We start from the raw sequence: 12,036 nt of genomic DNA on the forward strand, positions 1-12,036 counted from the left end.
AAAAAAAGGGAGATGGTGACCCTGCAATTGGCAGGGTCCTCGGCTGCTTTGCGATGCTTTGCGTACGTAATGCTAGTCAACAAGATCAATTTCGCAAGATGAAGTCTGCCGGACGTACAATGTGGTGACTGTTGTTTCGTGGAGAATGACGATGCGGTCGAGGGCTTGTCACCTCGTCTAGTATCTGTGAGCTGAGGAGTCCCTGTGAGAGTCGTTGCTCGCCGAGTCTGGGCACAAGCGCCAGAGAGTCGTGCTGGCATGTTGATTGCATGAACACAAATCTCCTGCGTTGGTAGGCTTGGAAAGGAAACTGAAACGGCCCGGTGCAGCTCTCAATGTGATATCGACGCCGGGCAGGAAACGAGCTAGGGGTTGACGCATCTGACATTATCCCCGACTGCTGGCCCGCGAGCTCATGGCCACATACACAGTATTGTTGCATGCGGGTAAGCAAGCGACATCCCGGATCGCGTCAATATAGCACACAAATTGCTACTTCTTAGCAAGGCGTCACACATGGCTCGCTCCTCCATGTGCACCTGCAGCATGACCTTGCCCGGAGGCAGCGTGGAGAAGATGTATTTATATACGGTGCGCTTCTATGGGCATTCTATTGCAGATTGTAGATCCCATATGCCCGAAAACAAAAAGAAGAAGAAGAAAAGACGCTTTTTGATGCAACAGACATATCTGGCCATGTCCTCGTCATGCTCCAACCCGCCAGCAAATCTTCCCACGGACCTTACCGCGTCGGCCGCAGCATGGGCGCAATGATGCCCTGCTTGACCAGCACGCGCGGCTTCGTCGCGTCCTGGAACGACTCCTTGGTCTGCCACTCGGGGCCCATGGGCAGGCGCAGGGAGCGCTCGTACTGCGCGCGCGACTCGAACTGGTGGGGGAGCTGCGAGGCGAGATACTTGTCGTTCTGCAGTTTTCGTTAGCTGCGCTCGCGGCTGATACCAAGAGAGGCATGGGGGGGATAGAGAGAGAAAGGACTGGGGAGATTGAGGAGCTAGAAGGACTGAGGAGCTGGAAGGACTCACATTCTTGACCCGCTTCTCGTTGATGATGACCTTTTCGAGCTTGGCGTCCTTGCGATTCGCCTTCTTGATGCCCTCGACCTTGCGGAGCACCTTGCCCTTGTGCCGCGCCTTGTCGCGCGCCGACACGCCGTCGCCGACCCAGTTGCCCCAGCCCGGCAGCGTCTCGTCGATGACCTTGTCGTCCTGCTCCGTCTCCATCTCGGCCTTTTCGGCCGCAAAGTGCTCCACGACATTGTCGCCGGCGAACGCGCGGTCGAGCTGGTCGACGTCGCGGATGGCGAGGGGCAGGTGAAGGTCCGCATCGTCGCCGTCGACGTCCATCTCGGTACCGGCCGCCGATGACTTGGTGGATTTTGAGACGCGCTTGGAGCCGGCCTTGATGATGTCGGTCGTGCTGATCGTGTCGACGACGGGCGCGTGCTTCTTGTTCTTGCGGCGGGGTTCGTTGGAGGACCAGGCGTCGCTCTTCAGGGCGGTACCGTCGGCCGTGATGGAGGTGCCGATGTTGAGGGATGCGGCGTCGGCTCTGGGGCGGGAGGCTTTCCCTGAAGGAGCGTCGTTGTCTTCCCCGGCGGCTGCCGCAGCGGCGGCACGCTTCTTCTCGCGGGCAGCCGTCAGGGCTGGCGCCGAGATGGAAGACTGTTCACCACCGTACTTTTTGCGGCCAATCTCCTCGACCTCCTCGTCGGACACGTCCTTCGGCATCGGAGGCAAGGTCCTTGCGGATCTGCGCAATCATGGCGTCGTTCTCGGCCTTTTGGTTCAGCTTCGGCCTTCTGCATAAACTTCATCTTCATGAGAGCAGACTTGGGCTCATCATCATCGTACTTCTCCGCCCTGTCGAGCTGAGCCAGGAGGTCTCGGTTCTTGCCGTCCTCGGAGCCGCTGTCAGAGTATTCGTCGTCATCGTCATCCGAAGCATTACCTGCGCGGCCCTCTTTGCGCTGCCGTAGCTCCTCCTCACGACGGGCCATGTCGTGGAGGCCGGAGCGGTAGTCGTCATCCCAGACAGCACGCTTGTTCGAGTTTCCGGCCTTGGCCCACCTGCTGTCGCGGTGACGAGCACCAACACGCTCGAGGGCGCGCGCGCGGTCCTGCGCATCGCGTTCCTCCTCCGAGTCGATCTCGCCTGCCTCCGCCATGGCCTCGTGGAGCTTGAGCTCATCGCGCTCGCGCTGCCGGCGGTGCACACGGTGATACGCCTTACTCTTGATCTTCTTGATGCGCTTGTTGCGCTTGGCTTCGCGCGAGCGCAGCTCCTTCTCCTGGCGCTTCTGGTTGACGAGCTCCTGGAGCGCCTCCTTTGAGAGACCCTCGCTCGGGTTGTCCTTGGCCTTGATGCGCTTCTCTTCCTCTTTGTTCAGCGCCAGACCGCTCTGTTCCATGATGCTCATGATGGTCTGCTCCAGCTCGTTGCCTGTCGTCTTGGACGTTATGGGCGCCAGCTCGTCGTGGTTGAGGCCTGCATCCTGCGCGTTCTCGGGCAGGGGAAAGACGAGATGCTCGGCGCGGCGATCCTGCTTCACGCGGTCGGTCCAGCGATCGAGAGTCTCATTTGTCTTTTCGTACGCAACAGCGCGGCTCAGCTTGTCCTGCTGGCGCTTGCCGAGTGGAATAGCAAGCTTCTTAGCGCCCCCTGGACGGGCTTCTTTCTCCTCTTTGGACATGAGCTTCATGGATTTCTTCATCTGCGGGTCTTTGACGCCCGCGAGACCGAGGTCCTTGAAGCTGATCTTCTGGCGGGGCTTTGATCCATCCGGAGCATCCTCCTTGCCGTCTTCGCCGCCGTAACCAGAAATGAAGGTTTGCAGAGCATCGAGCTTGGAAGAATCAACATCTTCATTAAATCAACATCTTCATTGTCCCTCGTCGTCCTCGTCGGATGATGGTGGGCTGGACGCATCGTCTTGGTCCGAATCAGACTCATCAGATTCTCCCTCCTCCTCTTCTTCGTCTGACTCGTCTTCCGCCATATCGAGCATCTGCGCCAGGTCAATGGCGTCTTCTCCGAGGTCGTCACCATCGTCTCCGGCGTCGAAGTCATCTGGGTCGTCGAACGGGTGGTCATCGTCAGAATGGTCCTGCTTGGTCTTCTTGGTCTTCTTCTGCGAACTCTTGCCAAAGGTGTAGCCCTGGAACTCCTCCTCGTCGCTTTCCCCAAACGCCTCGTCACTGTCAAGCTCCGAGTCGTCATCGGCGCCGACACCGTATCGCCACTCGTTGCCCTCGCTGTCGCTGCCGAATTCATCCTCCTCGTCATCGCCAGCGGGGGCCGCCGAGGGCTTCACGCGCTTCCTCCTCGACTGGGCCTCGTCCTCGTCGTCTTCGTCGTCTTCGTCTTCGTCATCTTCCTCGCGACTGTGCTTGCGCCCAACATCGGCGTTGATCTCACGGAACCGTGGTGTCTTCTTCTCCTTTGTGGGGAACTGTTCGGAGGCGATGCCAAAGGCGTCGAGAGCCCGGGCGCGGACCTTTTGGCTGGATTTCTTGTGCGGCTTGGGCGCCGACTTGGCAGAGATGAGCGGCCTTCCGTGAGCCTGTCGTCCGGGCATTGTGTCGGTCGAGTTGGTGAGGTTGGGTGTAGTTGTCGTCAATTGGCACCTTGCCCACTGAAGCTCGGAGGTGCTTGCCTGCTTGACAATTTGGACTTTTTCTGATTCTGCCGTGGTGGGCAAAGCGGTGAGCTGGATTTTACAGTGGGGGACCCCTGTAAGTGGCACCACTGTCGCTGGACAGGACGAGTAGGGGTCCACATGGGCTCTTGACAGGGTGCAAACCGGGTACGTACCCTCCGATCTCGAAGTCCCGAGTCCACTCGGAGCATCTGGATTTCCCATCCAATGAATCATTTAGGGTCCAGAGCCTCGCTCTCGACTTTCCATCCCACCTTGAACTTGTACCTCAACATCACCCACCGAGCACCCTCAGGTCGAAGCTTTTCACCACCACCCCGATTGCTGGCCGACATGGCGTCTTTCGCCCCAGGCCTACGTCGACTAGCCGTTCGGCTGTCGACTCCAGCAATTGTCTGCCGCCAATGCCAGCATCAGCAGATTCCCTTGCGCTCACCATCACGCATCATCAACATCGTACGATGTCGCCAGTATGCCGTCGCAAAGGCACCATCTATGAGCTTCACAGCCAATGCCGCTGCTGAGCAGGTTCAGGCTGCGCCATCTGTGGCGAAGGAGGCTGCAAAGGCTGCGAGCAAGTCCTTCCCCGAAAAGACGACCTCCAAGCCGGTCGCCATCTGGCTGCTGGGCAGCGCTGTTAGTGTCTTTGGTCTTGTCGTCTGGGGTGGTCTGACGAGGTTGACCGAGTCTGGGTATGTCTAAACACGTTCTGCTCTAGCTGTAGCATCAAAACTTATGCTTCGTGGCAACAACTAACATCTTCCAGTCTCAGTATCACCGAGTGGCGTCCCGTCACCGGCTCCCTGCCTCCCTCGAGCCTTGAAGACTGGCAATCCGAGTTCGACAAGTATCGCGCCTCGCCCGAATTTGCGCTCCTCAACCCGCACATGACTATGGACGAGTTCAAGCAGATCTACTTTATGGAATGGAGCCACCGCGTCTGGGGCCGTCTCGTCGGCATGACCTTTGTCCTGCCTGCCCTCTACTTTGTCGCACGACGCCGCGTCTCTAAGCCCATGGCAGCCAACCTGCTCGGCATTTCCCTGCTGATTGGCTTCCAAGGCTTCATCGGCTGGTGGATGGTCAAGTCTGGCCTCAAGGACGACCTCTTTGCCCCTGGCTCGCACCCCAGGGTCAGCCAGTACCGCCTGACGGCCCATCTCGGCACCGCCTTTGCCTGCTACTCCTGGATGCTCCTGACGGCCCTGACCATCCTGCGCACGCGCAAGCTGACGGCTGACCCCGTTGCCGCCGTCAAGTCCCTGCACGTCCTTAAACACGCTGCCATCACGCCGTTCCGCCGTTCCATCTACGGCCTGACCGCCCTTGTCTTCACGACGGCCATGTCGGGCGCCCTCGTCGCCGGTCTCGATGCCGGTCTCATCTACAACGAGTTTCCCAAGATGGGCCTCGGCCTGACGCCGCCCCAGGCGGAGCTCTGGGATAAGTTCTACTCGCGCAAGGCCGACGGCTCGGACCTCTGGTGGCGCAACATGCTTGAGAACCCCAGCACCGTCCAGCTCGACCACCGCATCCTTGCCATGACCACCTTCACCACCATCCTCACGCTCTTCGCGTACTCGCGCCGCGGCCGCGTCGGCGCCGCCCTGCCCAAGGACGCCAAGAAGGGCATGCTCGGCGTCGTCCACCTCGTCTGCCTGCAAGCCGCCCTCGGCATCAGCACCCTCATCTACATGGTCCCCATCCCCCTCGCCTCGGCCCACCAGGCCGGCAGCCTGGCGCTGCTGACGGGCGTCCTCATCCTCGGACACCGCCTGCGTGTCCCCAAGTCCACGCTCGCCATGCTCGAGCGGAAGCTCAAGGTGCAGGTGCCCAAGAAGCCATGAACACACCCCCTGGATACTCGCAGGATTTGTAACGAAACAGCACGAGAACGCATCATGTATAAGCATGTAATACCACATTGTAGATAGGGTCATCACCCCCCCAAAAATAGGCGTTTCATTTCCGGTCTACCAAAAACCCTCAACCGCCGTATCCAGTGTAGAACACCTCAACTCTCTAGACATCTTTTGACCTTTTCTTAATTTCAAAGAGGGCCTGTTTCGAGGCTTGAATACTATTCCCATTTCTTTTTTCAAATCGTTCAGCACGATATCTTCGATTGTCATGCAAACTTTGCTCTCTTGTTGATGCTTGCCGGGGAGAGGTTTGTTTATTTGTGGGCTGAGGCATTGTCGTTAGTCACGAAACGGTCATGAATAGTCATGGCATATGATTGCGCCAAGACGCTGCGGGTGACGTACCGATGCCCTCGACGGGCAGGGGCTCGATGCCGACCTCCTCGGCGGCGAGCTTCGGCTGGGGCTTCTGCGTGTCGTCCTTCATGAAGGGGAAGGCGAGGACCTCGCGGATGGTGTAGTGGTCGGTTAGGAACATGACCATGCGGTCGATGCCCATGCCCCAGCCGGCGGTGGGGGGGAGACCGTACTGCGCGGCGTTAGCCCCATTCCTTCTTTCTTATGTCTCCGCATGCTGCGTCGCATTGCGCATGACGGGAGCACGGCGCTCAACGTACCTCGAGAGACATGCAGAAGTTCTCGTCAATCATCTGCGCCTCGTCGTCGCCCTGGTCCTTCTGGCGGGCCTGCTCCTCGAAGCGCAGCCTCTGGTCAAAGGGGTCGTTCAACTCGGTGTACGCGTTGACAATCTCCTTCTTGCAGACAAAGGCCTCGAAGCGCTCGCACAGGCCGGGCATGGAGCGGTGGTACTTGGCCAGGGGCGACATGACCTGCGGGTGGCCAAAGATGAAGCTGGGGCTGACGCACTGCTCCTCGATGTACTCGCCGACGAGCTTGTCGATCATGCGGGCGTTGGTGAGCGGGGGCGAGCAGTCGAGCTTCATCTTCTTGAGGACGCCGCGCAGGAACTCGTTTGTCTCGGCGGCTGGGGCGTGTGTTAGTCGGACACTGATGGTCCTAACGGAAAGAAGAGGGAAAGGGAAAAGGAGTAGGAGAAGAAGAGCGAAATGGGGAACGCACTGTGCAGCTGGTCCGAGGGTGGGAACTTCTCGCCCGTCTGCTTCTCGAGCTCGGGAATCATCTCGAAGCGCTTCCAGGGCTTCTCCCAGTTGACCTCGTAGACCTCGCCGGTCTGCGTGTGGAACTGGGTCTTGTAGCCGCCGGTGAGGTGCTTGACGAGGCCGCTGACAAGGTCCTCGGTTGTGTTCATCAGGTCCTGTCCACCGCGTTAGCATTGGGTCGCGCGAGACGAGAGCGAAGCAAACGCACGTAGACATCGGCGTACGCCTCGTAGAACTCGCAAGTGGTGAACTCGGGGTTGTGGGTGAGGTCAAGGCCCTCATCTGCGACACAAGTCAGTCATTCGGCCCATTATGCTGTGTGGTCACGGGCACCTACTCCTGAATTGACGTCCAATCTCGTAGACGCGGTTCAGGCCACCGACGACAAGCTCCTTGAGGTACAGCTCGGGGGCGATACCTGGGCAAAAGTCAGACACTGTAACATTGTGTAGAGCAGCTAGGACTCACGCATGAACATGGTCATGTCGAGCTCGTTGTGGTAGGTGATGAAGGGCTTGGCAGTCGCGCCACCAGCAATGGCGTTCATCTGGGGGGTCTCGACTTCGACAAAGTCCTAGGAACGAATGAGCAATGCATTCGGCATGGTAATCGCAGTGATACTGACCCTCTCGTCGAGGTAGCGACGAATGTAAGTGACCATCTTGGATCTTGTGATGAGGGTGTTGCGGCTGCGGTCGTTCATCATGAGATCGAGATACCTCTGTTCCTCGTCAGCGATTGGCCCTGCAGCAACGGTTCGAAGGCGCGCATACCTTGCGGAAACGCTCCTCCTGGTCCTTGAGACCGTAGTACTCGTCGGGCAGGTTGTGCAGGCAGGGCGTCAGGAGCTTGATCTCGGTCGCGAAGATGGAGAGCTCGCCCTCCTCGCCCTTCTCGAGCTTGGACTTGGGCGCTGTCCTGGATGCGGGGGTTAGCGATGGCGTCTGGGAACCCCCAAGAGAGATATGGCTACTGACCTTCCGGGGTAGCCGACGATGCCAATGATGTCACCGCGGCGAAGGTGCAGGTGCTGGTCGTCGAACGAGACGTCGCCGGTGACCTCCTGGGCCTGGCACATGACCTGGACCTTGACGCCCTCGACGCGGACATCGTAGAATACGAGCTTGGAGCCCGAGGCGCGCTTGTTGTAGATACGGGCGCCGACGCGGAGGATCTTGTCCTTGTTGTGCTCGCCGGACTTGAGGTGGCCGAAATCGGTGGTGAACTTGCGGACGTCATAGTCGACTTTGGGTCAGAGGTCAGCAAGGTTGTGAAGAGAAAATGGCCATGGCCCAGGGAGAGGTCAAGCTTGCCGTGGAACTTGTGGGGGTAAGGGTCGGGAGACTTGTTCTCGCGCAGCCTGGACTGGTCAGCAAGCGAAGCTCAGATGTTGACAAGGATGGGGGCGATGCGCACTTGTTGATGGCGCGCGAGCGAATCTCAAAGTACTGGCGCGGGTCGAGGGCCTTCTCGTCAGCCTCGGCGTTGTCCTTCTTGGCGGCGACGGGCTTGGGAGGGGCGGCAGCGGCCTTCTCAGCCTTCTTGGCGTCCCTCTCGCGGTTCTTCTGCCTCTTCTTGAGCTCGCTCTTGGAAACCATCTCGCCGGTGACGCTGTCGAGGTGCATGTTGGCGACGGCCTCGGTGGGCGGGGCGGGGGCGGGGGCGCTCGAGTCGGCCATGTTTGGAGGGGTCGTTTGCAATCAAGTGCCAATGGCGACGATGCTGAATGAACTTCTTGTCGTGCGGATGGCCTGGCGAAGAGCGATCCGGGGAAGGGGGGTTGATTGCGTGTCGCGTGCGGCGTGCGGCGTGCGGCGTGCTGTGATATCGGACAAAAATTTCGAAGCCCCCGAGTGCGGTGCCGTTGGACGATATTGTGTCGCGGCGGGGTAATTTGTGACTGTTTGACCCTGACTCACCGAGGGCCAAGCAACGAGGGGCAGTCGAGCAGCGGAACGAGGGGCAGATGAGCACGGCCGCTGCGCACTGTAGCTATCGATAGAGGTGGGGCTTTTGCTGGAAGCCTTCGTCACTTACATACCTACCTTACCTAGGTAGGTAGGTACCTGCCCAGTTGCCCAGGTACCTCACCTACCTCCCTGGAGGCAAGGTCTGAGGGACGTCATCTCGAATCGGCGGTTTGCACTGAGGTCCGATTCATAGACCATGATGCAAGAAATAATTTGAGAAGAAGAATAAAATAAAAAAACCAAGTGTTCAGATGTGAAATGTGTAGATAGTGCTTGGTCTCCACTAGATGATACCTGTAGAGGTAGGTCCCACGGAATATAGCAAATGATGAATGTTGGTGGTGAAACAATGACTTTGGTTCAATGCGACGAGAAAGCATATCATTGTACATGTATTCATCGTGCCTTGCCATCGCAATACGTACGTACAAACACCTGTCTGCAACATGCTGCGTCTCTCCACCTTGCTCGCACCACTGCTGCGCCGAGACGGCCTTTGCATACAAGCACATAATTCAGCGAGGAAAGCTGCAGCCTCCACCAACACTCGTCATCCTGCTCCTGTCTCGTACAGAAGTGCAGACGGCACATGCAATGACAAGGACATTCGGCCCACAGACGACGTTGCCCACAGACATCAGCGTGAGACATCAAGGCTGACATGACATGGCCGAGTCCCGCCGTCGGGAATGATGGAAGACAGAATCAGCTTCGATGAGACACCACACCCCACAGGGATGATGCCCAATCTCTCGTGTCTTATTATTGTACATGCTTCCGCCCCCGCGTCCAGTGTCGCTTGCAGCCATGTTTTGTTCTTGTTGAGCCAACGCCTGAGCCTATCAAGAGAATTGGGACCGAGCCAGCTCGTAGCCAACAATGAGGTCGCGCATGGCATTGGCGTCGTGCCACCGCATGTACGATGCGTCAGAGGGGGGGGGGGGGGGCGCACTGAGGGGGCCGAATCATTCGAGGTCCTGACCCTCCCTGCGAGGCCTTCCAAAAAGACCTGCTCGATGGGTCTGGCCAAAAGAATCGTCAAGGGAATGTCAGACATGGCCGCGGCTACATCCGGCCTCAGATCTTGAATTTTCTTGATATAAACGCGAGTGGAGCAGTAAGATGAGGCTCCAAGAAAGGCAAGGCAGAAGAAGCGGCAAAAGACGAGCCAGCCTTCTATTCTTTCATGTGATTCTGGAGCCCTTCCTCCCTCAGGGTTTTCTCTGTCAGGTTCGGAGCTTTAGGGGGCAGGGAAGCTTGGGAGGGGTCGTCTTCACTGCTGGCTCGGTTCGGTTCAGTGGGCTTAGCGGGTGCTCGGGCCCTGTGTGGGGGTTTCCGGGGTCTTTTTGGGTGCTCCGCGGGGCTGCTCCAATGGGACGTCACGGTCCGCACCCCGTCGATCCGTGGGCTCGCTGCCTGCCCCATCTTGCCCATGCCCTGTTCCGGTTTAAGGCGCTTTTTTGGTGCTGACCTTCCCGAGTGTGAGGTGCTCATCCATCCAATCCATCCAGCCCATTAGTATCAACGTGAACCGACACGGCCAGCCTCGAAAACCTGTCGTCTACATCCCACCACCACCACCACCACCACCGCCGGCAGCTCGGACAGTCGCCGATTGATCACGCAGATCCCCAACATCATCTGCTTCTGTGCTGCTCGGCTGTATGTGTGCTCGCGTTGCCGCACGTCCACGACGTTTTACCTCTTTCCTCTGGACAACCCCGACACACGTCTTCTTGCCTATTTGATACCCCGTGCCCCCTCCCCTTTCCGTCGCGTGGTCCTCCAGATACCTCATTTGCTTGGCCTTGCTATCGCAACGACATGACGGGCTGAACATATCTTGCTTCATCTCCACGGCTTTATATACTTTTTGCTCGCTCGAGAAATACACACACACATATATACCCCCCCCCCTCTGTTCGTGCGCAGAGATTGCGTCATTCGAGACCTTCGCCCACCATGAGCGACCAGCCTGGTCACGCCGCCGCGGCGGCGCCGTCCACGGGCCGCATATCGAAGAAGAGGCCCAAGGAGCTGTATCCCATGGTGCCGTGGAAATACGACCTCTTCCTCTGGGTAATGGGCGTGCTGGTCGACCTCTTCTTCCGCGAGGTCCACCCCCGAGGCACGTGGAAGGTTCCGCGGACCGGTCCCGTGCTCTTCGTCGCCGCACCGCATGCCAACCAGGTTCGTCGCTTTCCCCCCCTTCCAACGACGAGACGATGCCTATACTCTCGACGCTTTCTGCTGACATGTTTCTGCTTCCCCAGTTCGTCGACGCCCTCGTCCTTTACCGAACCCTACGCAACGAGGCCGGCCGCCGCGTGAGCCTGCTTATCGCCCAGAAATCAGTTCACGGCTTCATCGGCTGGGGCTCGCGCCAGGTCGGTTCCGTGCCTGTCGGCCGACCTCAGGATGCCGCGAAGCCTGGCTCCGGCACCATCTACCTGCCCGACCCCGACAACGACCCGACGCTGATTCGCGGCGTCGGCACAAAGTTTGGCGAGGGCGAGGGCGAGGTCGGCGGCATGCTGTTCCTGCCCTCGACCAAGGGCCACACGGGCGCCAGCATTGACATTGCCGAGATCATCAGCCCCGAAGAGATCCGCATCAAGCGCGCGTTCAAGGGCAAGATTCCCATGCGCCAGCTCACGGGCCGTGACGACGGTGCCGGCAGCGGCCTCTCGGAGGAGTTTCAGGGCACAAAGTACAAGCTCGCGCCCAAGGTCGACCAGACCAAGGTGTACGAGGCCGTCTTCAACCGCCTGGGACACGGCGGCTGCGTCGGCATCTTCCCCGAGGGCGGCAGCCACGACAGGACGGAGCTCCTGCCGCTCAAGGCCGGCCTCGCCATCATGGCGCTGGGCGCCCTCGCCGAGGACCCCGACATTGGGCTCAAGATTGTGCCGGTCGGCATGAACTACTTCCACGCGCACAAGTTCCGGTCGCGGGCTGTCATTGAGTTTGGCGCGCCGTACGAGATCCCGAAGCGCATCGTCGACATGTACCGCAACAACCAGAGGCGCGAGGCGATTGGCGAGCTCCTCGACACGACGCACCAGATTCTCAGCGCCGTCACCGTCTCGACACCCGACTACGACACGCTCATGCTCATCCAGGCGGCGCGGCGGCTCTACAACCCCACGGGCAAGAAGCTGCCGCTGCCGGTGGTCATTGAGCTCAACCGGCGGCTGGCGCTGGGCTACGAGCGGTACAAGGATGACGAGCGCATCGTGCACCTGTCCAAGGCGGTCAAGGAGTACAACCGGCAGCTGCGCTACGTCAACCTGCGCGACCACCAGGTGCAGTACGGCAAAATGTCGACGCCCAAGGTCATTCTTGAC

The 12,036-nt window shown here is 59.2% G+C and overlaps 4 protein-coding genes across 4 annotated transcripts; 2 read left to right on the forward strand and 2 right to left on the reverse strand.

The window, feature by feature from the left end:
* Positions 1–742: 742 nt before the first annotated feature.
* VDAG_01537 (small nucleolar ribonucleoprotein complex subunit Utp14) lies at positions 743–3,595 on the reverse strand (the record flags this gene model as incomplete). The annotated part of the gene is made up of 5 exons (XM_009650423.1): positions 743–925; positions 1,044–1,770; positions 1,830–2,880; positions 2,967–3,025; positions 3,102–3,595. 5 exons carry the CDS (start codon positions 3,593–3,595, stop codon positions 743–745), a joined length of 2,514 nt encoding a protein of 837 aa, XP_009648718.1.
* A 414-nt stretch (positions 3,596–4,009) lies between these two features.
* Positions 4,010–5,523, forward strand: VDAG_01538 (cytochrome c oxidase assembly protein COX15; the record flags this gene model as incomplete). Its single annotated transcript, XM_009650424.1, has 2 exons — positions 4,010–4,368; positions 4,443–5,523. The coding sequence occupies 2 exons, from the start codon at positions 4,010–4,012 to the stop codon at positions 5,521–5,523; spliced, it is 1,440 nt and encodes a 479-aa protein (XP_009648719.1).
* A 379-nt stretch (positions 5,524–5,902) lies between these two features.
* Positions 5,903–8,398, reverse strand: VDAG_01539 (lysyl-tRNA synthetase; the record flags this gene model as incomplete). The annotated part of the gene is made up of 9 exons (XM_009650425.1): positions 5,903–6,127; positions 6,216–6,583; positions 6,679–6,874; positions 6,928–7,001; positions 7,057–7,137; positions 7,251–7,293; positions 7,493–7,637; positions 7,697–7,964; positions 8,041–8,398. The coding sequence occupies 9 exons, from the start codon at positions 8,396–8,398 to the stop codon at positions 5,903–5,905; spliced, it is 1,758 nt and encodes a 585-aa protein (XP_009648720.1).
* Positions 8,399–10,651: 2,253 nt separating this feature from the next.
* On the forward strand, positions 10,652–12,033 carry VDAG_01540 (glycerol-3-phosphate O-acyltransferase; the record flags this gene model as incomplete). The annotated part of the gene is made up of 2 exons (XM_009650426.1): positions 10,652–10,879; positions 10,963–12,033. Coding segments are annotated over 2 exons (1,299 nt in total), but the record flags the coding sequence as incomplete, so codon positions are not given.
* Positions 12,034–12,036: the final 3 nt, after the last annotated feature.

The sequence above is a fragment of the Verticillium dahliae genome, genomic scaffold, assembly GCF_000150675.1.
Source record: "Verticillium dahliae VdLs.17 supercont1.2 genomic scaffold, whole genome shotgun sequence".
In the NCBI taxonomy this organism is placed as follows: domain Eukaryota; kingdom Fungi; phylum Ascomycota; class Sordariomycetes; order Glomerellales; family Plectosphaerellaceae; genus Verticillium; species Verticillium dahliae.